The sequence below is a fragment of the Sesamum indicum genome, linkage group LG1 (assembly GCF_000512975.1).
Source record: "Sesamum indicum cultivar Zhongzhi No. 13 linkage group LG1, S_indicum_v1.0, whole genome shotgun sequence".
NCBI classification, from domain to species: domain Eukaryota; kingdom Viridiplantae; phylum Streptophyta; class Magnoliopsida; order Lamiales; family Pedaliaceae; genus Sesamum; species Sesamum indicum.
In genome coordinates, this window is record NC_026145.1 from 11,239,978 (window position 1) to 11,267,018 (window position 27,041).

At 35.3% G+C, this 27,041-nt stretch overlaps 4 protein-coding genes across 10 annotated transcripts in view; all 4 read left to right on the forward strand.

Moving 5' to 3' along the window:
- LOC105162932 (chaperone protein DnaJ) lies at nt 1-3,560 on the forward strand. Of its 2 annotated transcripts, none has more exons than XM_011081111.2 (6): nt 1-583; nt 1,027-1,120; nt 1,588-1,661; nt 2,265-2,321; nt 2,713-2,943; nt 3,046-3,560. In XM_011081111.2, the coding sequence occupies exons 1-6, from the start codon at nt 479-481 to the stop codon at nt 3,193-3,195; spliced, it is 711 nt and encodes a 236-aa protein (XP_011079413.1). In that variant the 5' UTR covers nt 1-478; the 3' UTR covers nt 3,196-3,560. The 2 variants fall into 2 exon arrangements, with proteins under 2 accessions (XP_011079413.1, XP_011079422.1); XM_011081120.2 differs by having other exon boundaries at nt 9-583; nt 3,042-3,560.
- On the forward strand, nt 7,700-8,979 carry LOC105162947 (dormancy-associated protein homolog 4). Its single transcript, XM_011081129.2, has 3 exons — nt 7,700-8,057; nt 8,178-8,277; nt 8,755-8,979. The coding sequence occupies exons 1-3, from the start codon at nt 7,808-7,810 to the stop codon at nt 8,780-8,782; spliced, it is 378 nt and encodes a 125-aa protein (XP_011079431.1). The 5' UTR covers nt 7,700-7,807; the 3' UTR covers nt 8,783-8,979.
- Nucleotides 13,894-25,282, forward strand: LOC105162955. Of its 5 annotated transcripts, none has more exons than XM_011081147.2 (11): nt 13,894-14,336; nt 14,883-15,069; nt 15,159-15,341; nt 15,426-15,525; nt 15,607-15,628; nt 17,604-17,646; nt 18,243-18,395; nt 19,174-21,280; nt 21,420-22,803; nt 23,829-23,912; nt 24,515-24,799. In XM_011081147.2, the coding sequence occupies exons 2-11, from the start codon at nt 15,011-15,013 to the stop codon at nt 24,580-24,582; spliced, it is 4,203 nt and encodes a 1,400-aa protein (XP_011079449.1). In that variant the 5' UTR covers nt 13,894-14,336; nt 14,883-15,010; the 3' UTR covers nt 24,583-24,799. The 5 variants fall into 5 exon arrangements, with proteins under 5 accessions (XP_011079449.1, XP_020553543.1, XP_020553537.1 ...); XM_020697884.1 differs by having other exon boundaries at nt 15,248-15,341; XM_020697878.1 differs by having other exon boundaries at nt 14,952-15,069.
- The window catches only part of LOC105162982, a 3,313-nt gene continuing 3,124 nt past the window's right edge, over nt 26,853-27,041 (forward strand). Inside the window, exon 1 of one of the 2 annotated variants that reach the window (XM_011081179.2) lies at nt 26,853-27,036. The gene's annotated coding sequence lies outside the window, so the exon portion shown is untranslated. The remainder of the gene's footprint in view (nt 27,037-27,041) is intronic. The other variant, XM_011081171.2, reaches the window with a different exon arrangement.

Genomic DNA, 27,041 nt, shown 5'->3' on the forward strand with positions numbered 1-27,041 from the left:
AGAGAGAAAACACAACACAGTTAATGGAGAAGTTTCTGGAGACGAATCCCACCAAAAATATCTACCCAAACTCCGATCACAGCCGTTGATCCTCAACCCCGCGTCCTTATCTGAGAGCCCGCCTCGCGTTTTCTTTCTTTTCTTGAACAATTTTTTGTATTATTGAATGTTCAAATTCCTTCTTTCTTTCACTATTAAACTCTCTGCGTGTAAGCTTACTTAAAAACTCGGTTCTGGAGGTTTCTGAGGAGAGGGTTGTGTTCATCTCTCTCTCTCTCAAACTCTGAGGTTACGTGATGTAGCAGTCTTGATAGGCTTATTATATTTATATAGTTCAACTAGTTTTACGTATTGTATACATATATATGTATGTATGTAGTGTCGTGGAAGGTTGGTTTGTTCAGCTTGGAGGAATAGCTGTTGTAATTTGTCGACAAGATTGAGTTTTTCTGTAAGGAATATATTGTGGGGTTGAGGAATGGCAGCTGAGGAAGAGAAAAGCAATGATTTTTATGCTGTTTTGGGGTTGAAGAAGGAATGCACGACAGCTGAGCTGAGGAATGCGTACAAGAAACTTGCCATGGTCAGAATTTGAACATAACCCCTTTTTCTAATTTTTGTGTGTCTGGGTGTTGGGGAAGGTGCTTGACAAGAATGAGTTAAGAAATCGAAAATGGCGTGTGGTTTCATGATCTTTGGTTTAGTTTTCTTGATTTTGAGAAAAAAAGATTGGATCTTTTGCTGCTGCAGAGGTCTGAAGTTTTGGTTTCTTGGAATTATTGGTTGAATTGTTTTTTTCGAGGGAAAACTAGTTCATGATGACTTAATTTATCCGCGAAAAGTTATCCTAACATGAAGATCATATGATGTTTTTGAATTTGCTTAACTTAGAATGCGTTGTCAAAGTTGGGAGATTTTGATCAGGAATAAAATTTGTGGGTGATGTTTGAAATATTGCAGGATGAGTTATTTCCTTTCTTTTCCACGTTATGAATTGAGTTTTGTGAATCTTTGGTTTTGTGATAGAAATGGCACCCGGATCGCTGCTCTGCTTCTGGGAATTCCAATTATGTGGAGGAGGCAAAGAAAAAATTTCAAGCCATTCAGCAAGCCTATTCTGGTAATTGCACACAATAGAATATATATAATCCATGTTCTTGATTTGTTTGAAACGTAGAACCTTCATGGATCCCTATAAAGAGCTCAATTTTTTAGTTGCAGGTGCTTTACCCGTCGGAAAATTCCTTCTTTTTGTTTACCTTGATTCCTGGGAGATGTACTTGGTTAAATGGTGAAAAAATCAGTATAGTATAATAAATTGAGATGGTCGGTATATAGGAACAATGTCTTTGAAAAATAAAGAAAAAATGAGGCCTAATCTTTGAACATTGACGTGTTGATATCTTCTTTCCTATCCGCAATGCGTCTCGTGAACGAAAAGTTCTAAATTAGTTGTCAATCTGCCTGTCCCTTTTTTAATTAATTGAACTGTGATTTATTCTTATTGTTTATCAATACTATAGCACGATTGCAGGTGCATTTATTCTTGTATGATGAATTTGACTCACAAGATGCTATTGTTATTAGTGCTTTCCGATGCCAACAAAAGGTTTCTGTACGACGTAGGGGTCTACGACTGTGACGACGATGATGATGAAAATGTGAGTTCTGACTATATATATTCAACCACATTTCAAGTGACCCCTTTTAATTTGCGGTGCGTTATTATAGTGGTCCTGAATTCAAGAAACTTCTGCCTTTAACGGAATAAACCTTTTCTGATAGCTTCAAACGATAGCTTATCCCTTTCTTTGTCAGTGATGTACTGACTTGCATTCATAACATCTGTTACGTAGTGCTGGCATTTAGGCCCTGCCGGTGTCCAAAAGTGGAAGAAGTTGATATTTTGACTCACATTTTATATTGGTTTGGTAGTTAGAACAATATTAGAATCAATACTTTTGAACTGAATTAAAGCATGGGGATGTAGGTCTAGTTTCAAGTTCCCTTGCATAAAGGAAATAAATGGTGAATAGATGAGGACAGTCAGACGGGGACCAGAATAAGAGATGGAGCATATCTTAAATTGCAAAAAATTTTGTGGCTATGCTTCACTTTCCCAACTCTGGAAATGTAGGATTTTGTTTTCTCAATTATGATAATTAGTTGAGAGTTCCTTGATACTGGAAAGAAGTTTCTTGTACTTCATTGTGTTAGTTTGAGTAGTGATGATCTGGTGTTCTTTTGTTGGCGATGTGGTGCAGGGAATGGGAGATTTCTTGAACGAAATGGCAGCAATGATGTGCAAAAATAAATTGAATGTGAGTTGAAGTACTTCAGTTAGATGATTCATCTTCTTCGTTCGCAGACAAGTTGTCTACAACTGTTGTCCACTTCAGATCTCATAAATCTTAGTTATGTTATTTACGTCATGCAGAACACAAGTCCCACGGGACATCCTTGGTCCAAAGCTGAGCTTCCAGACTTCTTGTGCCTCTATATTTTGCACTTGTTTCATTGCTCTTGCCCTACATTGTATATCTGGAAATTACAAATAGAATCCCAATGTCCAAACTTTGACATTTCTAAGCTGAATTCTGGCACATCCTGTGTACTTTCTGGGAAAATGTTTATCTGCTAGTGTGAAAATTTTTGTTTCTGTTGGCTAAGTGGTGACATCATGTTGAAATGTTGTGCTTCGATGGTTGACAGGAAAGCAGCAATGAAAGTTTCGAAGAACTACAACAACTCTTTGAGGAGATATTCCATAGCGACTCTGACACATTTGGTTCTTCTTCTCGTTCAGCGACCCCACCTACCCGTATGTCGTCCCAAGATTCTTGCAATGACACATATAGCGTCTCGAACAAGAGGAACTCCTCTGACATGATCTCTGGCAACTTCACCATTGAAGCTACACACTGCAAAGGGTTTTGCATTGGGGTAAGTTTGTATGTTAGGCTTCTCGTTTCCCTTCCAATTCCCCTTTGCCTCATATCTTTTTAACATTGGAGCCATTTGGCAATTCATAATATATGAAGACAGGCAGCACATCAGGGAAACGTCAGGGTGGGGAGAGCAACCGAAGAAAGAATACAAGGGCAGGCCGCAGGTAGCAGGAGGGAGGACAGGAAGCAAGAGATTTCATCTGGCCAATATGTCTCATCCAACGGATACTCTACAATATCTGCCTAGACGTGATTCACATTGCTGGTTTAGTGGGAAAAGCATTACCGTAAGCTCCAACATTAGCCTAATTCAGCTTGTAGATGCCTAAACCAAGATGCAATATTACACTAGGATAGCTGATTCAGGTGGGTTCTCTATGAAATGATCGGTCGATGTGCTGCACCATTGTAGCGGCTGTCCAAGGTCATCTTATTAGCTGATTTGAGTGTCTTTTGTGATTTTCTATTAGTTCTTGTAAGATTGGGTAAAAGCTTCAGGAGTATAACATTTCAGATTCACATTCATTTGTACTTAAGCTCCAAGGGAAGTGCACATTCTTTTCACTTTACTGCCTAATTATCAGTAACCAATCTATATTATTTATTTAGATATATGCAGGGTCAAAATGTCCATTTCCACTTGTACAAGAGCACTTATTGGATTATGTCACATGATATAGTGTGTAATTCAATTAGTGTTTCGATGTACAAGTTATTGTTTGTTTTTGGTTCATGTGAATTTTATGATTTTATTCTGAAAAATACGTTTTGCTTGAAAAATAAGGTCTTTGAGGTTTATAAATTATTCAAACTTATCGTCTGTGATTTATACGAAACACGTGCCTATTTATCAAAAGAAACAACCAAAAAGAAAAAGGTAATCCAGCAAATGTGGATTGATAATCTCAGCTCATGAGGTGGGATTGATATCAAACCCTCGAACTTAACAGAAATGAATCAAACGGGATATTGGGTCGGATTTTCCTAGTGAAAGAATAAATAATTATTTAGGTACGTGCATTGATTGTAACATGTACTATTACTATTAAATTACTGAATAAACTGTCAGTAACAAGAATATTCAAAACTAGATGGACAAGGGTAGGGGATTAAAGGACTAAGCTTATGCTTGTTTGTTTGATTTTTCTCATATCTATCCAGAGGATGTGTGATTACTTGTGAGTAATATTTGTATAAAACATAGGGTAAATTACAATCACCTCTTCTGAAATTTGGCATAATTACGAATATCCTATCGTTGTTTGAAAAATACTAATACCCTTCTAATTTTAATGGTCGTCTAACAATTAGCACAATCCGTTATGTTTTTATCTATTTTTTATGATGGAATGACCATAATGTCCTTGTAGATTAAAAATTATAATTTTTTAATTTTTTTAAAAAATATTTTTTATGGATTAAGTAGATAATTTTTTTATAATTTTTAAATTTTTCCATCCCGGTTGATTTTTCTATAAGTTTTTAATTTAAAAATAAAAATAAAAAATTACTGAAAGGCAAACTTGATAATTTCATACCTCCATCCAAGAATTACATAATTTTATCAAATATTAAGGGGTATTTATAATTTTCTGAAACACCGAGAGGGTGTTCATAATTATATTAAACCTCAGGGAGGTTGTTGTAATTTACCCTAAAATATATTTTAAATTCATTTCACTATTCTTTTCAAAAAAATAATATGTCAACTATAAATGGTGTATATTTTTTTTCTTACCTAAATTTTTGCTTTTGATATTAATTACTATCATTATCCTTGATGGGTGTTTACACAATTAAAAGGACTCACAGAAAATTATTATCATTATACTTTATGGGGTTTACACAATTAAGAGGACTCACATAAACCTAATTGTTCCTGAAAATGCTGAAAACTACGAAATACGACAAGGTTCGACGCAACTTACCTGACCCGATAACCCATTATTAATACAGCCATTGATTTTGAATTCATTCAAGGGACGCCATCAAACACGTGGATTCATATATTCTTTAGACAATTACATAATTACATTCCTCTCTCTTATGATTTAATGTAAGTATACATAAATTTCTTGTGGTTTGAAAAAATACATTTAATACTCACGAGGTTTGCTTTCGTGTAACAAATAAGTTTCTATGTTAATCAAAATTCACTGATTTTGTTGTTATTAATGAAGTTTTTTTTTTAAGAAATCTATATTTACCTCTGATTGACACATACTAACTTATAATAGGTCTGTTGGAAAATTGGCTCAAAACCAAATTCGATAGCCTCAAGCCACAACCCCAACCCACCACTTAGAAGGCCTGATCCGACCTACCGACTTGACTCGGTTCTCATTTGTAGATGACTGAAACCCTTTGCATTCTTATTCTTTTCCCTTGGCCGAATTCATTAACCCTCCTCGTATTCTTCCCTCTTTCTTGGTTTTTTACGCCATCATCAATGGCTTCTCCCAATTTATATACTACCTTCGAAAAAGAAAAAGAAAAAGAAAAGAGAAATAAGTGAGGAAAAAATAAAGATATAGGTAATCCCGAGTGGTTTAATGGTGTCTTAATAGCCATGTATCTGCCTTGGTGATTGTCGTCCCTTGGTGGGTTTGAGGAATCAGTGGTTGGGTTGTCGACCTTCATGGCTGTGGGCTTCGCCATTCGATCCAGCTCACTGAGTCGAAATTATTTATCGTATCTATTTTTTCTCACTCTCTCTATTAATTTGTAATCATTGTTATATTGATTTGTATTCCGCTGTAATAATTGTATTTATTTGTGGACTCACTGTGGGGTTAAATTCCCAATAAGGTCAAATAAAATTTTTATGATCAAATTATTCTCATATATCTTCTCGCATTAATGCATGTGATGAGATATATATCAATGTTATAAAAGTAGTTTACCCCGAAAAAAATAATTTAACTTGCAATAAGTCAATCGAGAGAAAATATCAATTTTCATTCAATTTTTTGGTTAACATTAGCAAATTCAGTGAATTTTGACTAAAGAGGGACTTATTTGTTAGATAAAAGCAAATCTTAGGGCGACAAATATAATTTTTCAAACCACAGGAGGTCTACGTATTACACCAAACCTCAAGAGATTGAAATGTATTTATCCCTGTAATCTTTGACACGTTGCCTTTATAAGTATGGGGGATCTCCATAAGAAAAATATGCATTTATGAGGTCTAGTTCTTTGACTCCGATTGAATAAAGCGAAATAACTTAGATTTAGATAAATTTTAATTAAGGAACACCTTAACAAATTTAACTACTTGTGTTGCAGGTCAATTCACCTTTAAAATCGAGATAATGCACAAACCCACCTCAAGAAGCAAAAATCCGACTCAATACATCAGGTCATCATCTATCTGACCCGAATCAATTCTTTTATTTTTTATTTAATTGTACTAAAAATTAAGTTTATCTCCATTTTCTTTTTAAATAAGAGGAGATGAGATCATTATCTTAAGTTAAATAAGTAAAACATAGAGACGACTTGGTGTGGGGCCTATGGACCTGAACTTTTCCACACCAGATTTAGGTGGACATCAACATCATCAATCTTATCCAATGACGTGTCCGACTAAGAAATAAGGTTGCGCCGAGCTGTCAAGCCACATGATGACTAAGTCAACTTCCCACTCCAAGTAGCTTATCTAATCTTTTCTAGCTCCCAATCACATCATAGCTAAGCTCGTGACTCGACTCACTGCAGAAGCCAACATCATGTCCATCAAGAAAATAGGGTAAAAACTAAGTAATGTATAAATTTTTTACATAGAGAAGAAAATGAAGTTCAAGATCATTACCATAGCATGTTAAATCACATCTTAAAAATTATAATAAATCGATATTATCTATTATAATCAAATAAAATCAATATAAAAATTTAAATTTTGACTATGATTAATCAATATTTGCTATGATTTTACCTATGATCAAAATATTTATCACAGTTGACTCTGACAAATATTTTGGTCATAGTTTGTGATCTAGGTTGAATATGCGATCTCTTCGGTGCAGATGCTTGAGCTTGTTATATAGGTCCTAAATGTTGAAGTGTTTCATGAGAAGAAACAAGCATGTTAGGTTAGTCAGGGTTATCCTCAGCTAAGACTTTTCGACGTTCAAGTCAGTTCGAGTTCGAAATGGAAAGTAAGCGATTCAAATAATAAATAAGTTAGAAAGCAATAAATGCTCTAGAAGAAGCATATTTATATGCCAAAATGTACTTCACCAAGTGGCCCACGTGGCTTCATCTTGGAGCCTCTACTATCAGAGATCGTGTGGTGAGGCGACATACACATCATTCGAGTTTAGATGTCGGATTGGTGGAGTGGGTCGAGTAATGTGACTCGACCCGATTTTATTTGTGCGGATCTTGTGGCATTTTTTTTTTATGCTTTTTACCCTAGAGAAGGGCATTTTTATCCTTCTTTCTTAAGACCGTTATACTCCTATCAGTTTGTAATATTAGTAGCCGTTGCGTAGTCGTGATTAATTAATATTCAATTATTTTTTTATTTTTAATTATAATAATTAACTATAGTAAAAAATTATAAATTTTTTAATAAATGTGAAAAAATATCTATGTATTTTCAAATATTATTTGATCAGAATCCAATTTGAATTAAAATTTTCATAAATATATAAAGTAGTAAAGAATTTTGAAAATGATTAATTCCAATAAAGCCATCTTAGCCGGAGCCACCAGCTCAAATAGAGCCATAAAAAAATATCACCTAATTTTCCTTTTCACCTCTATATATCATCTCCTCCTCCTGCTCATATTTCTCCAAACTTTCTACATGATCTCAAACCAAAGAAATCGTTAATTGTTTTCCATAATTAGCCATGGAATTTCTCCACAAGCTCTGGGATGAAACGTTAGCCGGGCCGACGCCGGAATCCGGCCTCCCGGAACTCCGCAAGTACAACTCTTTCTCCGCCAGGTCCGTCGCTGCTCCGCCTCCGCATGCAGATGACAGCCACGGCCTTATCCAGAGCACCACCGCCGTCCGGAGTAATGCTCATCGTATCCTTAGTGTTGCAGTCGGGCCGCCGTCTCCGTCTGCCTCCAGCGCTCCAACCTCTCCGTTTTCACGTAAGAGTTCAATAAGCTTCTGTTTCTGCATGGAGATGTTATTCAAGGGTTGTGCTTGAAAATGGTTAACTTTTTTGGGGGTGTTTTTCTAATTTTGGGTTTCTTTTGGGGTGGTTGAAGCAAATAACCCTGGTGGGAATTTTAAGAAGTTAACGAGGAGAAAATCGACATCTGCAGCAGCGCACAGCTCTGAGTCCAAGAGTCCCACTGGCTACGATTGGTTGGTTTTCACTTCTTCCGGACATGTTTACACGCTTTGTCATTTTTGCCCATTAGTCCTTCAAGAACTCCATATTTATGTTTCATTTCCTATCTTGATATTTTGTTCAATATGTAAGTGGTTTTTGTCATAAATTTCTACTTTTGTGGTGAAAAATATTTGAAAACAAAACTTAAAAGTGAAAAAAATTAAAGTGAAATGGTTGAAAAACAACTTAATACTTACAATTTTACAAATAAATTGCAGAGATTTGTGGAGAGTTGTATATAATTTTTAATTTAAATTAATTTAATTTAAGCCGTCAGAATCTCTAAAATAAAAACACTATTTTCAACTATTTTTACACAAAATTGATAAGCATCTAAAATAAGCATTTGCAAATACCCAATTATAAGTATAAAGTAAAGTCTTAATAAGACGATAACACAAGTGTTGACAAGAAATCCAACATTAACATTTGCTAAATCGTGTTTTCAGGATCGTGCTAAGTGCTTTGGATCGATGAGAATGATCAAGGATGACAGTTTTGTTGGATCAAACAAGTGTTGTAAATATTTGCCTCAAAGGGTTCCCTTTTTCTGTATGGATTGGGCTTTTTATTTTAGATTTTATTGCATTTTGTATTCTATTTGACATAGACATGACATGTGTATAAAAATTAAATAATTTATCTTATATAAAAAAAAATCTATATACATTTTTATGTATATATTACATAAATTAGAATATACAACAAACTTTGGTGTCTAATTCATTTTATGTAACACATTTAATAAGATGGTTTTGCAGTTGAGGTAGCCAGAATCTCATACTTATTCGAATTTGGTCTAATCAAATCAAATTAATTACATAACAAGTGTGATTTACTTATTATATAATTGATTTTTTTATTATATACTAATCACACAATGAGTGTATTATAGCATGTTCAAATATGACCATATTTACCCTGTCTTTCGTAAGATACCTTTTGGGGGTGTTTCTAATTCTACATATATATATATATATATATATATGTATACGTACGTGTTCTTTTCCCCTTTGAACAAAGCATTATTGTACTTGCGTGTTGTATTGGACCTTGTATCCTCTCTAATGGCCCAATGCAAAGTTTCTGATTTAAATTGGTATAGCATATTTAAAATACATTTAATCCCGCATAAAATATTTTTCTAAATATATATATAGATGATCTGTATTTTATTCATATAATCTATATTTATATATATATAAAAGTTACTTTCCACTTATTATTCCCTATTTATTATACCACAATATTAAATTTTAATTATTATGTTCTTGAATCTTTATATTAACTAGCCGTCGTACTACGGGGAGATTTTTTACATCTTAAAATATATTATAAATAAAAATAAAATATATAAACTAACATATCATATTTATATTAAAAAAAAGCTCGGGAAAAAAAAAGAAAACCAACTTAAGTGTATTATTGACGTAACAAAAAAATTAATATGACAACATCAAAAATCGACATTTGTGAATGAAAGTGCTTTATATGTATATATATATTAGTATATATATAGTTACTTATTTATTTCAAATGGATCATATCATCTTTTAAATATAAATATATTATCATATTTATCCTTCACTCCCACTCATATTAATTATTTAATTCGCTATTAATTATATATTGATTAAAAATGTGTAAGCACTACGTGTGACGGTACTAGTAATATGTATATATATATATACATATATAAAGTATTCCACAACATGTAACTATTAACTAATAGTAATTTGTAATAAAACTTTGTATTAATTGACAATAAAAACTTTATAGTTGTTACCGTAAAACTTAAATCTTGTCCCTTTTCTTGGACCATTATAACGAGCCTAATTAAAACCTTAAATTTCTTTGCACATTCAACTACTTATATATGTATAATGGAGTAATTAATGTTTGACTATTTCTGTAATTAAGTTTGTATAGTAAATATTTGGATAAAATTATGTTAACTCTATCAAGTTATATCTAATTATATAAATACTTTTTATTATTTATAAAATTAAGTAATTACAAGTATATCCCGTATTTAATGTGAAACTTTATACAAATACTCCCTGGGTACATTAAATTAACATGTCCTCAAAAGTTATACGTGTGAGTTTATAAAGAATAGAAAGTGTTTATATAATTAGATCTAACTTCAGGGGTGTCGATGCAATTTACTCTAAATATTTTAGCGAGTAGTAACTAGTCCAATTAAATTGTATTAGAATATGTATTTAGTCCCTATTTTTATATAGTATTTATTGCATGATTGAATGGAGTAAAACATTAATTATCGTACTCAGATGTGATGCTACATAGTAGAGAATATAATAGAAAATACATAAATAAAATAATACAGTTGAACTTATAGTTAATAATAGTCTCATGCAAGATGCAACACCACATTTATACACCGGAGACTAAAGTGTTTTTTTAACTAATACAAATCAATTTCAAAATTCTAATCTATTCACTGTTGCATCCACGACTTTGATAGGATCCTGTATGAACATGAAAAGGATAGCAATGTGACTGTCCCCTTTTGTCAGTGGCCGCATCTTAGCCAAGGTAGCGACAGTGACTCAAGGAGCACATGCAGGCGGTAATGGTGCCTCCATGCACAAAAGTACACAAACGAAGGTGAATATAAACTCTTACAGTCTGGGGATTGAAATACCATTTGAATGGGAACTCCCTTGAGGTACGAGGATGCTAACCTCTAAATATGAGGTCATTCCATGGATATTTGAGCATGGAGATATAAGGACGACAGTTAGGCGCCATCTTGTGTGCAATCAGGAAATTAACAAAATTAATTAAGGTATTTAACTATTTATTATTTGACTCTTTTTTAATTTTTAAGTATTAATTATTGTTATTGCATCTTATTTATCAATTTAAGTGCACCAGGAACACAATTACCGGCCTCTTTTCCGGATAAGTAATATAAAAATATTTAATATGGTGGAATTTTTATTTGAAATAAACCTAGCTAGCTAGTACCATCCGTATGAGATCGAGAAAATAATCAATTCATTTCTCGAATTTCACAGAATTAATTATTTATTAAAAATAATTACTCTCTTACGTTACAGGATAATTACATTGGCACTCCCTAATAATAGGTTTAATTACACAGATACACACTATCTTTTGTAAAATTACAAGTACATTTATTTATATTGTAATTGTAATTATAATTACACTCCATATTCGACGATAAAATTTTACACAAACACCTCTTTAATAAGTATACCCATAAATTTATAAAAAATATAAAATATTTATATAATTAAATTAAAGGTATCCATATAAATTACCCTATTCTACAGTAGGCCCATGAAGCAAAATGGGATTTGAATTCCTTCTGAACAAGTCCATAATTTACATAGATTTAGTTTATAATTTCAGGGTTCTGAGTATGAATAGCAGTAAGTAAAAAATACAAGAAGTAAATCTAACTATAACCAACAGTGATTTAATCACCATATAACCTATAGATTATGCGAAATAATTGGTGCCGTAGGATTAAAATCAGCAATGGAGTAGTAGTGTCCTGTCACTTTCACTAGGTTACTTTATCTTCGTATATATCATTGAACTTACAATCAACCCGTACCATAATTTTCTACAAAATTCCCCACTACCTTTAAAGTGGTCCATTTCAATCACTAGCAAAACTAACCCCCCCCCCCCCACCCACAACCTAAATACATATATAAGGAAGAAAAAAAATAAAAAGATCAAGATTGAATCCCGACTATTTGATAGAGATTTGAATCGGTGACCTATCATTTTGGATTTTTGGTGAAGTTGACTGTTGGCATCTCCGGCCACTAATTATGAGCAATGAAATCTAGTGGGTGTTTGCGATAGCTTCGATTTTCTTTAGTAAAAATAAGTTGTAGAAAAAATTATAAATTGAGTCGAAGTGAAAATTGGTGAAAAATAATTTAATATTTATATTTTACCAATAAGTTGTAGAAGAATTGGTAAATCGTAACTTATAACTTTTGGTTTTAAATCAACTTAATTAAAATTGTTGAAAAGCAAAAATTGTAGGACACTCTTGTCTCATTTAGTATGGTTCGTTTTGCTAGACATCTGCAAGGTCTCACTTCGTATTTTGTACTGTATGTATATGAAATAAATTATTATATATTTTGAAAATAATTATTCATTATTTTATTTAATTGAATTTCATAATTCAAAAATTTTGAATTATGTATGTGAGGGAATTTGATGGAGATCCAAACTCATAGTAGTAAAATTATGGCATTTTGGTGTGTACTTTCATTGAAAACAATTACGGAGGTGAATATTAAATAATTCATCATAATTCTTAATACGTAATAATTTCAAGTAAGGGATCTCAAATCCAATTATGGCTTAAGCAAGAACCGAATCCATAACCCATTTTTAATCCATCTCAAATACAGATCAAATGAGCTGTTTTTATCAGTAAGAGAGGGATATATATATATATATCTATATATATATACTGGATTAAATATAATTTATCTTCGTGTGTTGAAAAAAGTCCCTGTGAAAATAAATTGCAATTTACCCCATTGTGATTTGAAAAATAATGCAATGTAATTCACCCCATTGTGATTAAAAAATAATGCAATTTATATCATTTTTTAATCACAAGGGGGTGAATTGTAATTTTATTTTTTCACCGCATTTTTTTTGTATTTTTTCATTAACATAAGGGTAAATTGTATTTAATCTTATATATATTAAATAAAAAGAAGAAAAAAAAGAAAATCAAAAGTGGATTTGTTGGATGATTTATCAAACAGGAAATGTAATTCACTTTTCAAAAAAATTGGACACCCATGGGCGTAACAGTCATTTCCACACACATCAACAAAACTGTTGAGTTTGAATATAAATTTTAATTTTTCTGGTTAATTACACTCAGGCCTTCCACTAAGAATAGAGATTACACTTTTTCTCCTTAAAAATATTCAAAATTGCACTTACGTCCTCTCCTTCGAAAATTATACATTTACAACTATACCCATTCTGTTTTGATTTTGACGAAAAATGCTGAGTTAGTAAAAAAAATTACGTATACTATCTTACCTCGTATTCAACATTTCGTATAGTTTTCTTGAGGAAAATACCCAAGTAATATTTTTATACTTATGGAGGGGTAAACGTAATATATATAAGTCAAAATTATGTAATTGTAATAAAATATGATTTCAGAATTATTGTCAGAATAGTTGTCGGTTATTAAAAAACTAATCATATTATCAATGATTTATACGAAATGTTGAACAAAGCGTAGAATTAGATGTTTATGTTTATCTTTTTTTTTCTAAAGTGGGAATATTTTTTGTTTGAATCCTAATGGATGCGGTACAATTATAAATACCGAAAGTTTTATTTGGGGTGCGATTATAATTTCACATCTTTAAAATGGTAGAAGTGTAATTAACCCTTTTTTTTTTGAAAAAAAGAAAAAAGTTGATATGAAATAAAAAGACCCGTAAAAAGACAGTCATCACAGTTTCCAGCAACAGTGACTGTCTCTTTTGTCTTTCATTTACTTCCCAGTTAAAGATTTTCTGGCATTATTAAACAAATAACAAAAGTAAAACCAAAAGATACCAAAAAGATGCAGAGAGATAAAATTTCAATTTTTTTGTATGAAAATCACAGACCAGTATTCAATCACCGTTGTGAGTTCTTCATCCTTCACTCCACCACTCTCTCACTTTCTCTCTCTACACACACACACACGCACGCACACACCCTTTTTGTCTCTATTTGGAGAGAAGAAGCTGAGTAAAGAAGAAGCATTTACATACGCTATAACTATATATACGGTCCATTTTTAGTGAAGAAAGGAGTAAAGTGAAAGCGCCATTTGTAGGGTTTTTTTTTCTCCCTTTTTTTTGAACTCTTTGAGTACCTCCCAAAACCTCGCATTTTTAAATCGGAGATTCTGGGAGGTTTTGTAGATAATTGACCTTGAATCCGACGATCGGTTTCCGGAACTGACGATCTCCGCATTGACGTTGTAGAGGTTAGTTTTTAATTTTGCTCGATCGTCTCGTATTTGTTAGATATTACGTTAATTTGGATTTACTGGGTTCTTCAATTTATTTGCTTAGTTACTGTGATAAATGTTCAAATTTTTTGGTATTGCTTTCCGACTGTGCTGATACTGAGTTGGGGGTACTTCTGAGCTACAGGGGAGTTTAGCATTTCAGTTCTGGTTTTGTCTAGTCAGATCTGAGTGAACATGGATTTTATGCTCATTTTCTGATTGATATGTGGTGGTGATGTAGTTTAGTGCAAGTACATTGTACTTGTTCTGTCGACTTTTGGGTGTTGATGTAGTTCAATTTGAACTTCACCTTTTAAGCGTTGAAAATTTGAATTGAGATCTTGCGCCTGTTAGTTTTAATCTTATTCATGATGGCCTTATTTTGTAGTCATGGTATATGCATACTATTCGACATGCATTGTTATTTTGGGGATTTTGTTATCTGCACTTATGTGTACTTTATCAAGTGCATTTGTCATTTTGGTTATGTTTTTTTATCCAACTTTTATAATTGGAATGCAGGCTATGCTTGCTGTGCATTATGTCTTGGTTCTAAGAATAGCTAAATTTTGGTGTGTATCGAGACTTTAGGGCGTGAGCATCCGTATATGAAAAGACCCGTAAATAGTGCCTTTTGCTAGTTGGCAAAGATGAAGTCAGAAACACCTCTAGATTATGCTGTATTCCAGCTGTCACCTAAGTGCTCACGGTAAGAACTTTGATATAGTATGTTTGATTTCATAACCTTTTAAAGTTCCTAGGTGGTATTAGTTATTACTGTGAGCTCCTTCTGGCCAGATGCGAATTGTTTGTTTCCGGTGATGGGAGCACGGAGAAACTTGCTTCAGGATTGCTTAAACCGTTTGTTGCACATTTACGTATTGCAGAGGAACAAGTTGCCTCTGCTGCACAGTCAGTTAAGCTTGAAGTTGGGAGAAGTAAACATGCTGCAACGTGGTTCACCAAGGGAACACTTGAGAGGTAATGCTGTTTTCAAGTCACTAAGCAATTTGATCATTTGCACAGTTTTAGATCTAATACATATAATTTACATTTAATGTCCAGGTTTGTGCGATTTGTAAGCACTCCTGAAGTTTTGGAACTGGTCAATACTTTTGATGCTGAGATGTCGCAGTTGGAAGCAGCCCGCAGGATATATTCACAGGTATTTATTTCTTTATTTGAATGGTTCAATTTGTATTTGATGAATGGAGTTTAACCAAATTACTTCCATCATCAATTTCAGGGAGCTGGAGACCAACTTTCTGGTACGCATGGCTATTACTTATTGTTGATCTATGTCTAATTTCTCTCCAATTTGGATATCATTTGAAATCTAGATATGTCAAATTCATACAAAGTCGATATAGTTTGACATGAATGTACTTTCTGAAAATTGTCCCTTTGGCGGGGGAGCCGTGGGACATTGAGTAGTTCTGTGTAAGGTTCTTAATCTTTACAGACATGAGTAACTAATAGGTGAGATAATATAACTTTGTTGATGCATGCATAAATTTCTACTGGACAACCAAGTCCCTAACGAAATTATATTTCCTGATTGGGCATTCTTTACCTTGAACATATAGGCCATGTTTACTTTAGTTTATGGGATGAATGGCCCAAATAGTGAACATGTGATTTTATTGGTGATTAGTTGGTATATGACTGATTAGTAAGTCATTTATTAGTTTCAAAATGATTACAAGGCTGACAATTACACATGTGTGTTTACTTGTTTGGACAATTTGGTCGATTATGTATTATAATTACCATTTTGGCCCAATGTACAAAAACTCCCATCTTGTCAACCCATCACATTAATGGGATTTGTAAGTCTTCCTTCTTCAACTGAAATGGCTCCATTGTTTGGTCTCGCCAGAGAACCCACTGATTTTGCTCTCATTCGCTGAAGTCTTGCAGTTTTTTTCTCGTTGCCAGCGTAATGTGAGTTCGACCACTCAAATGTACTTTGAAGTTGATTGGTTCTAAGCATTAATATGTGATGTCCTTCCGCGTTCATTTCAGTAGAGGCTTACTGATATGGTGAAGAAAATATGTTTATACCTTGTCAATCTTCAAATCCTGTGATTTCTGTTCCTTGCTCAACATTTAAAGATTCACACATTGAGTATTTAAAGATTAAGGCATCACTGCGTTCAAAAGGAGGAAGCATAATGACTCGATAGAATTAACCGCAGTATTTACGAAGTAAGACAGATTTAGGGGTTGGAGGTATCTTAGTGGAGGATTATAACAGACATTGCAAGATGGCATAGGCTGAAAACTGATTGAGTTCACGAGTTTCTCCATGGAGTTTTGGGCAGAATGTCATACCATTGATTTCAAGAAAAACTCGTACCACTGTTAACAGAAAATCACGCCAAACTCGTACGATTTCTGAAGAAGAAGGTAGCAGAACACCTTGGCCACCATACCTGTGTTGTGGAGAAGAGGAGTCTGGTGCTGTTGAGATGTTGGCAGCTGTAAAAAAGAGTGAGTCAGGTGCACTAGTTGCACCTGACACAAAAGAGGGTATTTAGGTGAAATATAAGGATAAGAACGTAATTCACGACATAAAGTTGAGGGCATTAGTGGGAGCAAACATCAATTCCAAATGTGTGTGTGGGCAGGGGTGTGAGTGTGTGCTGTTTGGCTTGTAAAGTTGTGGCCCAATACCGAGCCAGCCACTTAATGACGTGCTGGCCAAAATACTAGTAAACACACCACTAGTGAGGATTGCTAGTGATATCACCCGTTATAAGTGGAAGTAAACATGGCCATAAAGGATGCAACTTATCAAATCTTTATGAGCTATGAGATATTGTTCATGTTTTTGGATATTATGTCTCAGTCCTTTATTTTATGTGTTTTATCTAAAGTTCAGATTGTTGAGTAATTGTCAATGTTTTGCAAGATTTTGATTATGAAACATTTCTTAAGTATGGAAGACATTTAATTGATTTGATAACATGTTCCCTATAGTGTCTTTTTGCCTGTGACATCAAGAAGTCAATTTGTTTTCCATTCAAACTGTATTCACATCTTTCTCTTGTAAGATGCATAAGGCCATCATGGCTGCTTGGACAAGTTTTAATGAACCCATTTTCTTTTTCTTTGGCAATGAGTCATGCAATGATTAATAATCACCGCTGATTTGATTACTGGTTGCTTTCTTTTCCTGCTGGGATAATCATTGGTTTGTTGTTAATGCAAAATGCGTACTGGATCTGTTAATTGCTCCAGGTGGAGGTGGATCTGGGGTTACTGCTGCAGATGATGCCACAAAGTATTACCTCCTCACTCCTCTATTATTAGTTTACTTTTTTTTCTGCTTGTGTGGATTGGAGATGATTATATTTCTTTGTGATTGAGATGCTCTTATTCTATTTGTGTGATCTGTTACCTATAGCTCCGATTGGATCTTTCTGCTGGTTCTGAGCTTCTATTTTGTGAATAAAAAACTTTGGAGGAAGTAACTCGTGGCTAGAAGTTATAAGATTATTAGGTCGTTAGGGTGCTTGTTAGTTGTTTAAACACATAAACAAATTGATATAGGTTGGTGGTGCTTTAGTTGTGAAACTCGTGAGACCTGATCTGAAGCTGTTTCCATAAATCTAAGCCAGATGGAGCATAGGTGATGAGAAAATTCAAAGAAGTTGTAAATATTATTCGTGTGATAAGGAAGCCAATTTCTATCCTTTTTGTTTTTTTTTGGTATTTCTGAGATCACTGATGGATGGCCATGAACATGAAACAGCAATTAGAGTATGTAAATGCTGTGTGGAGTTTGATCCTTGTTTCTTATTCCCTGCTTCCCTCTAGCTCTTTCCTCTCCTTTTCTCTTCATTGTTCTACTTATGGATTTGGTTCTCATAAATACAGGAAAGAGCTTCTGAGAGCCATTGACGTAAGGCTTGCTGCAGTGCGGCAGGACCTTTCTACCGCCTGCACTCGTGCTGCTGCTGCTGGGTTCAATATTGACACAGTCTCAGAACTTCAAATGTTTGCAGATAAGTTTGGTGCTGATCGCCTGAAGTAAGGACTCCTAAAAGTTCCTTGATTTATTCACAGTAACAGCCCCAATACCACATTCTTTCTGCCTTCCCATACCATTTGGATACTTAAGGAAAACGGTTGAGTTCGCTCTTATGAAATACTATAATCCTCTCAAAGTACAAAGGGCAAAAATAAGCGCGTGAATCATAAAAACGTTACATGGTTTGCTTTTCTTTTTGAAGTTTTAAATAAAAAGGTAAGTTCTCATTTTCTCGTTGCTATTTGAATTTTCTTTTCCTGTAAGAAAGAGAGGTTCATATTTAAGGGAGCTGTGTCGTAGCAGCAGCAATTAATCTAATAGAAGAAGATTGGGCCATAGAATAGCTCTTGTCGGGGGCCCACTTTGAGTCGTTTGTATGCTACCTATAATTTCATGCGACGGCCCACATATACAACAAGTTGACACGTCACTACAACCAGCAATTGAAAAACAATACTATTAATTAGAAATTTTTTATTTTAGTTTTAAGTGAAAAATATGCATTTTTAATTTTATTGAATATATTATAAAATTGTGACAGAATCGATAAAGTTTCAATAACAATAATAATAATAATATGTAAATATATATTTTTATTCTAATTACTGAATTCTAAAATCGAAAATAGAAATTTAAACGAACACAGGTGAAAAAACGGGGAGGGAATTCAGTTTTCCTGAAATGAATGCTATTATTATTCCTCGTTTATTATGTACTCATTAAATCACTGGTGCTACTCAACATAAGCAAGTCTTTGCTGTGGCTCTGCCTTTGCAGCGAAGCGTGCGGCAAGTTCATATCAGTAAGCGACAGCCGACCGGAACTCATTAACCCATGCAAATCCGGAACCCGGGGCCGGGCCCTCCGTTCCTCCTGCGGGTCGGACATGTCCATCGACGAGGACCCAACTACTCCCCCACCCCACCAAGGACCCCCCACGTTTCAGCAGCCAAATCCCCCACCCCTCACCTTCCCTTTACGCCCTACTTTCAGCAGAGAATCCAGTGTCGAAAGGGACGACGGAAACAAGCCAAATGATGCTGTCCCTGAAAAAGATAGGAAAGATGAGACCTCAACTTCTGATGAGACTGTTTCTATTCAAGCGGCTCAGCCGGCAAGGCGACTTAGTGTTCAGGACAGGATTAACTTGTTTGAGAATAAACAGAAGGAGAATTCTGGGGGTAATCCCGTTGTGGTGAAGTCTGTGGAGCTGCGGAGGTTGTCCTCTGACTTGTCATCATCAGCGGGGGCTGTGGAGAAGGCTGTCTTGAGGAGATGGAGTGGCGCTAGTGATATGAGCATTGACTTGAGTGCTGAAAAGAAGGATTCTGAGAGCCCTTTGTGTACTCCGGCCTCTACAGTAGTTTCTCAGGACAAAAATGTTTTTAATTTGAATGGTGAGATAACGGAGAGTTCTTCTGTTGCTAAGCCAGAGATAAAGGTTATTCCTAGTTTGAGTCGGGTTAGTGATAGCAGATTGAAAGGGGTTTCTTTTAATAACTCCGAACTGGCTTCTGAGTCTAATTCTAGTTTGGGTTCTGGCGAGAATGATGGTTTGAAAGATCAAGTGTGTGGCAAGAATCAGTCAAGGTCTTCTCTAAGCAGGGCTGATGATCGAGAAAGTTTGGGAGAGGATTCGACTGGTGTTAAAACTGAGGGCATCCTTGGGTTTGGGGATCTAGGGAAACTGAAGGATCCTCGAACTGGTCAAGAGGTTAGTGGGCCCCAGGCACATATTGCTAGCAAGGACCAGGTTTCTTCTTCAAGTCAGGTTAGGGGCTTTGTAAGCAAAGGTAGTGAGCAGTTTGAAATTCCAAATCACAAGGAGGATTCTAGATTGGGGAATGAGGCTGTTCAGCAAATGAAGGTGAAAATTGTGCAGAAGGCTGCAGTAGAACCAAGGGTACTTGAGGAGGTTGCTGGTTCAAAAATCCGAGAGGCCTTTGCTTCTCATCATAAAGGAACTGACAGGGATTCTTCATCTGCTCGGCAAGAGATAAGATCTGTTGGGGAAACCCAAGTAGCTGAAAAGAAAGCATCCCTGAGAAAGAATGAATCCCGCATCTCTGAGAAGGTATCAAGCAGTGAAGATTCTGGACCTCAGAGACTGAAGCTCAATACACAAGGTCCGACAGCTGAACTGAGTAAGAAGGCACGGGCGCAACAAGATGAAAGCAGTTTTCATGGAAACAGCAGGACACAATTTTCTGGTGAAGTCATTATAGAGGCCCAGGAAGGTCTTGATTCTTTTTCCACACCACCTCCAGAGCAAGCTCAAAGAGTGAGACAGTCAAAGGGAAATCAGGAACTTAATGATGAGTTGAAGATAAAAGCAAGTGAGCTTGAAAAACTCTTTGCTGAGCATAAATTGCGAGTCCCTGGGGAGCAATCTAACTCTGCGCGTAAAGGCAGGTCAGGAGACACACAACGTGAGTCATTAAGGAGCTCACACTTTGGAAAACCAGCAGAAGATACTGCTCCTCGATTGTCCGACAGTTACCAGTCAACTGAACGTACTAAGTTTTCAAAGAGCTCGACCAAGTTCAATGCTGCCTCTCCCATGACAACACCTAAGAGCCAGTACAATGATGATGCTATAAATGAGAAGTTCTCGGAACTTAGTGTTTCAGAGGGTTCTCGAGGGAAGTTCTATGAAAGGTATATGCAAAAAAGGGATGCAAAGCTCAGGGAAGAGTGGAGTTCCAACAGAGCAGAGAAAGAAGCCAGGTTGAAGTCTATGCAGGATAGCCTTGAGAGGAGCAGATCAGAGATGAAGGCGAAAATTTCAGTATCTGCAGACAGGCAGGATTCAGTATCAAGTGCTCGCCGGCGTGCTGAGAGACTCAAATCATATAATAGCAGGTCAATTATGAAAGGGGAGCAGGTAGATTTATAGTTATGTTCTAGAGATATATGTCTCTAATGAATCGAACCATCTTACTTCTGTTTTCTGAATTTAGGATTTACTGGAGTTAGTCTTCTGATGATCTTTAACCGACTGTATAAAAGTTTCATTTTGACAGCAACATTTAGATTTTGGGGATAGTGAGGATGATGAGGAAGCATTAGATTTTCCAGAGCAGAATCGCCTCCATGGGAATAGGGCTTTAGATGAAACCTCCTCCAGGGATGGTGTTCCTGGGGGTGCACAAGGGAAAAAGCATTTAGCCAATAGCAGAAATCTGTCATCATCTACTCCTCGCACCTCGGCAGCTCCTGTTCCAAGATCTGCTAACAAAACTTCCACCATAAATTCTGGGAAACGGAGAATGCAACTGGAAAATCCACTTGCACAATCTGTCCCCAACTTTTCTGACTTGAGAAAAGAAAATACCAACCCTTCATCTGGAGCCAGTAAAATGACTCGTTCACAAGTAAGAAGTTATGCCCGCAGCAAATATGCAATTGATGATGTGCCCATTGTCGGTGAAGATAAATCACACCGGTCGCAATCATTGAGGAAAAGTTCTGCAAATCCAAGTGACTTTAGACAAATGTCCCCTCTGGACTCCGATGGTGTTTGTTTGACACCAATAAAATTTGATGGTGAAGTTCTGAAGAATGTTGGGACCAAACCTTTTCTTAAAAGGGGTAGTCGCACAAGCTTTGTTGCTCGAACAAATATTGCAGGGCAGAAAGCCTCAGTGGGATCTGAGCTTATGAATGAAGAAGAAAATGAGGACATGGAATCTGGACTGGCTGACATTGTGAATACGTTGAGAGATGAAGGCGGGCAAGAATTTGAGACCTTAAACACTGAAGGTCAGGAGATTTTGGACAATGAGAAACCAAGTCTGGAGCTGGAGGCAGATAAGTTTGTAAATTCTGGATCAGAAAATGGTGATGGTCCTGTGACATTTTCTCATGTGGACCGGGCTTTGGGTTCTAAGTTGCCTGCTGTTCTTCCTCGGGGCTTCCTCCATGCTGAACCTATGCAAGATTGGCCAGAGGAAAGTCCTGTGTCATGGAATTCACGTACTCAACATCCCTTTTCTTATCCACACGAGATGTCTGATGTAGATGCTTCTTTGGACTCCCCGGTAGGAAGTCCCGCTTCATGGAATTCACATTCTTTGAATCAGCTAGAGGCTGATGCTGCTAGAATGAGGAAGAAATGGGGAACGGCACACAAGCCGATGTTGGTAGCCCATTCATCCAATAATGTATCCCGCAAGGATATGACTAGGGGATTTAAACGGTTGCTGAAATTTGGAAGGAAAAGCCGTGGCTCAGAGAGTTTGGTTGACTGGATATCTGCTACTACGTCAGAAGGGGATGATGATACTGAAGATGGAAGGGATCCGGCCAATCGGTCCTCTGAAGATTTGAGGAAGTCAAGAATGGGATTTTCTCATGTTCAACCTTCTGATGATAGCTTCAATGGAAGCGAGTTTTTCAATGAATCAGGTTATTTATGATTTCTATTATATGTAAATGTTTCCTTATCCATTCACAAGCAAAATTACTATCCAATTCTTCCATACAAGTCTGTTTTACTTGATTCAGTTTGTTGCTTTGAATTTTCCAGAGTTTCCATATGATTAGTTTTGCATGCACAACTGTTGCATTTCTAAGCTATTTTTGTTTACACGTAGACTTTTTAATGAGTAGTGAGTAATGAGTGCAAATGTTGAAGATCAGGCTGATATGAAGTGTGAAATATGTATGATTTCCCATTTTATTCCCTGGAGGTATTAGCTGAATGATATTTATTACAGTGAAACCTTCGTGCTTATATCCTCTGGTTCCTCCTTTCTATGTCTGCCAGAAGACTTGTTAAGAAGTTGATTCTGATAAACCGGCAACACCGTCTTCCAAGTATGGATCTACCTGTTTCAGGACAATACTTGTGGAGTGAAATGCTTAATGTCCCAAATCTTCCAGAATTATGGTTCTAATTTATTTTCCAAATCATTGAGTTGTATTTTGGTGCAGAGGTTAGTGGTGTTCTTAATATCTGAATAATGAGTTTTAGATATCTTTTAGAAAGATATCGCAAAATTCTTCTGGTGGCCGAATATCATTTGATTTTAGGATGTTCTTTTCTTGTAGTTTTGAGTATTTTCAACCACATTCTGCATTTTGTTGTTCACCATTGTCATTTTTGCGTGATGACCTCTCTGTCTCTCAAAACTCTCACACACTCGCTTACCTCTTGAATTGATTAAATAGGGTCAATATTCTGTTCCTTTATTGAGCTAAAATAAGTCGAGCAGGGTCCATGGTTTTTACATTGCTGGGGTGTTTGTCTATGCAAGAACTGGGGGGTTGATTTGGTCTAGTTTCATGTGTTGCCGTTTTGTTTCGGTGCAATATTCCTCAATTGGTCCCTGGATTCTTTGTTTTGTTACCTACCATTTTTCCCCTTCAATCTTGTGATTAGGGATAAGCATTCACGATTTGTTGTTGATGTGTGCCTTTTCTTCCCGCAGTTCAATCTTTGCAGAATTCTATCCCGGCACCTCCAGCCAACTTTAAATTGAGGGAGGATCACATGTCTGGAAGCTCAATCAAAGGTGAAATTCACAGTACCTTGTTTTCTTCATTTCAAAATCTATAAACATTATGAACGGAAGAAAATAGATGATGACTTATTACATGAATCAAAGAGCTAAAGGTTTTGTTTGATTTGACAAACTAGGACAAATGGCCATTAGGAGCACTTCTTATTTGTTCGACACTTAGCACATCTATACCTAAAAATGGTCTTCTACAGCCTATAGGAGATAGCCTGAGCATCCTAAACTACGTAATACAATCCAGTTACCTTACTAATCCCGAACAAGCTTTTGTGTTCTGAAATTTTCTCTGGAATTTTGTCTATGAAATTTTATATCTTGAAAAGCAAATCCTTGAATACCAGTTAAGTAGCTTCTCTCCTTTTCACTCCCAGGAATTGTGTTTTAACTAGTTTTGTGGTTAATCTTGTCCGGACCTTTGATCTTTTATCTCCCTCCTTTAACTTCTTTCAAGTTTGCAAATGGGTGGCTATTATTTCCTTTGTGGTCTTTCCGAACAATTTATATGAACTCTTTTGCAATCAGCGTCCTAATGCAAATCCGCAATGTCTTTCATATGCCCGAGTTATTCCCTTGATCAATATTACTATATGCAGCAGATGTAATGGGATGCTTGTTTTTGCGAAGTCCCTTCTCTGAAGTTGGAATGGATGCCCATGAGCAATGATGCCAACTTTTTGAAGTTATTATATCCTGAGAAGCCTACACCTGTTATTTTTACTTTTTTAGTAATTTATATTATTTTTCTTAGGGAGGGGATGCTGGACACTGGTAATATGCTTGGTAATTTAATTTTTCACTCTTTCTAGTTGATGTTGATGGTATGAGCATACTTTAGTATGTTGTAATTTGATCATAATATTATGATAGTTGATAAAAGATTTGCCTTTGGGCAAAAATGTAGTCCTTAATTAGTATTGCCTTCGGTAAAAATGCTTAAAAGACTTCCGTGAAAATGGAGATGTCACAATTAGCTAGTATACCTGGCGATTTGGCTGCTTATGCTTTACTCTGAATTTTCAGCTCCAAGATCATTTTTCTCATTATCCACATTCCGGAGCAAGGGAAGTGACTCAAAGCTTAGATAGTTTTGTCCCAAGTAGAAGATCCACTGTACAAATGCTCCTGTCTGCCTCCTTGACACAGCCAACGATGATTATAGATATGCGAGCGGACCGTTGAGGTTGGCACTGCTTTTAGTAAATATCACGGTATGCTGCATATCTTCATGGATTTTTGAGGCTTTCCCTCAGAGAGTTATTTCTTGTAGATTCAAGAATGGCACGTTGTATATTGTAAACAGTTCATAGTTCCTATTGGTGGAACAAAGATATGATTTTGGTAGCTAAATCATTCTTTTACACTAATGATATTCGTGCTGGGCTTGTATGAATCTTGTTACAAAAATCATATGTCAGGAAGTAGGGGTAGCAGATGAGTCAAGCCGGCTTGCGAGGTTCGATTCTGAGCTCGACTCGAGCTTGAGTTCAATTCTCTCTGTTCAATTCGCGAGCTGGTTTTATTTTTTTTATTTATATATATATATATATTTATTTTTAAAATTTTTATATATTTAATTGCATAATAATTTATCAATTTTATATCATAAATTTTATTTTGGATAATAATAAATTATGGTACTTTTATTTGTACATTTAATTTTTATACAAAAATAAATTTAATCAACAACTTTGTAAATTATAATATTTTTTATAATTAAAATTATTATTTAATATAACACATATAAATTATATGTTATATTTTAATATATATTTGTATTGTATGATACTTTTTTTATATTGATAAGTAATTCACTTATGATTTTTGTTATCAATTTTTGAGTTTTATTTTATATCAAGAAACATACTATGCATTATGCAATCTATTTTATTACTTATAAATTTATGAAAAAATTGAGTGATTCGATCTCATGATTTAATTTAATAATAATAATAATAATAATAAATTGTACCGAGCTCGAGCTCATCATATAAGAATCGAATATGAGCTTACCAAAAAATATCGAGCTCTATTTGAACTCGACTCGTTTACATTCCTAGTCCACAGTCGATAGTAATATAAAATGTAATGTTACTGCCCTTGGTGAACATGGTTACTATGATAATAGCTGCTGCTTTCGTTATACGAGTAAGAATGATGATGCTGGATCTATGGATATACTCATGGATTGTTTTCAAATCCTTTGTTTAAGGCTATCATCAATGGGTAGGAACTCACAGGCAGGAGTCCGAACTCTTAAATTAGAACATAATGATGTCATGAAATGAAATACTCATCTTATTACGCATGATCAAAGGTTTACACTCAAATTGAGCTGCTGCCCACATGGTTGGCAATCAACCTTCCATGTCTGAAAATCCTTGTCAAAAAAGAGTATTTTTAAGGACATAAAGCTATTCTTACAAATTTCGAGATATTCTGCAATTTGTCCTTAATATAAACGACATAGTTGTTACCTGCCAATACATTTGTTGTATATGATGCGTCGAATATATGAAGCTGTCGTGTTGTATCTGACGAGAAGAAAGAAACACTATTTTAAAAGTATTCAAACATCATGAACCATCATGCATTGACTTTAACTTACCAACTAATGACTTGTCCTTGGCAAAAGGGCAGTCACATTATTAGTGTAGAAGTTGGTACATATAATTTAGCATATTATAATAATTGATGGATTAGGATATTGTAATATCCTCACCTTTCGAAATGGAGGCAGCCCCTCTTCCTGGACATGGAAATGTCAACACTTAGCAGATATCTAGGCAAATTTCCAGATCAACCCATGTACTATATTCAAGACATTGTTGGATGGAGGCCAAATTTGTAATTTTCATTACTCTATAGAGGGCCCTATCTTACTTTAAAGAAAAGATGGTCTCTTGGCTTAAAAGCCAAGAAGAAGTTTTGATGGTTACGTGCCTCCCATGTAAAGAATGCAACAAACTTCATGGCTTCCACCACGTTTGGCTTTTGCTATCCCACCATTTCTCTTTTCAAGATTTTCATTTTCCACTATTTTCCTCTCAGCGCAGAAACTGTCTCAAAGTGGCTCTTTTGGATCTAATTTTTCTGCTTGCCAACAGTTTCAGCTTCTGAGGTACT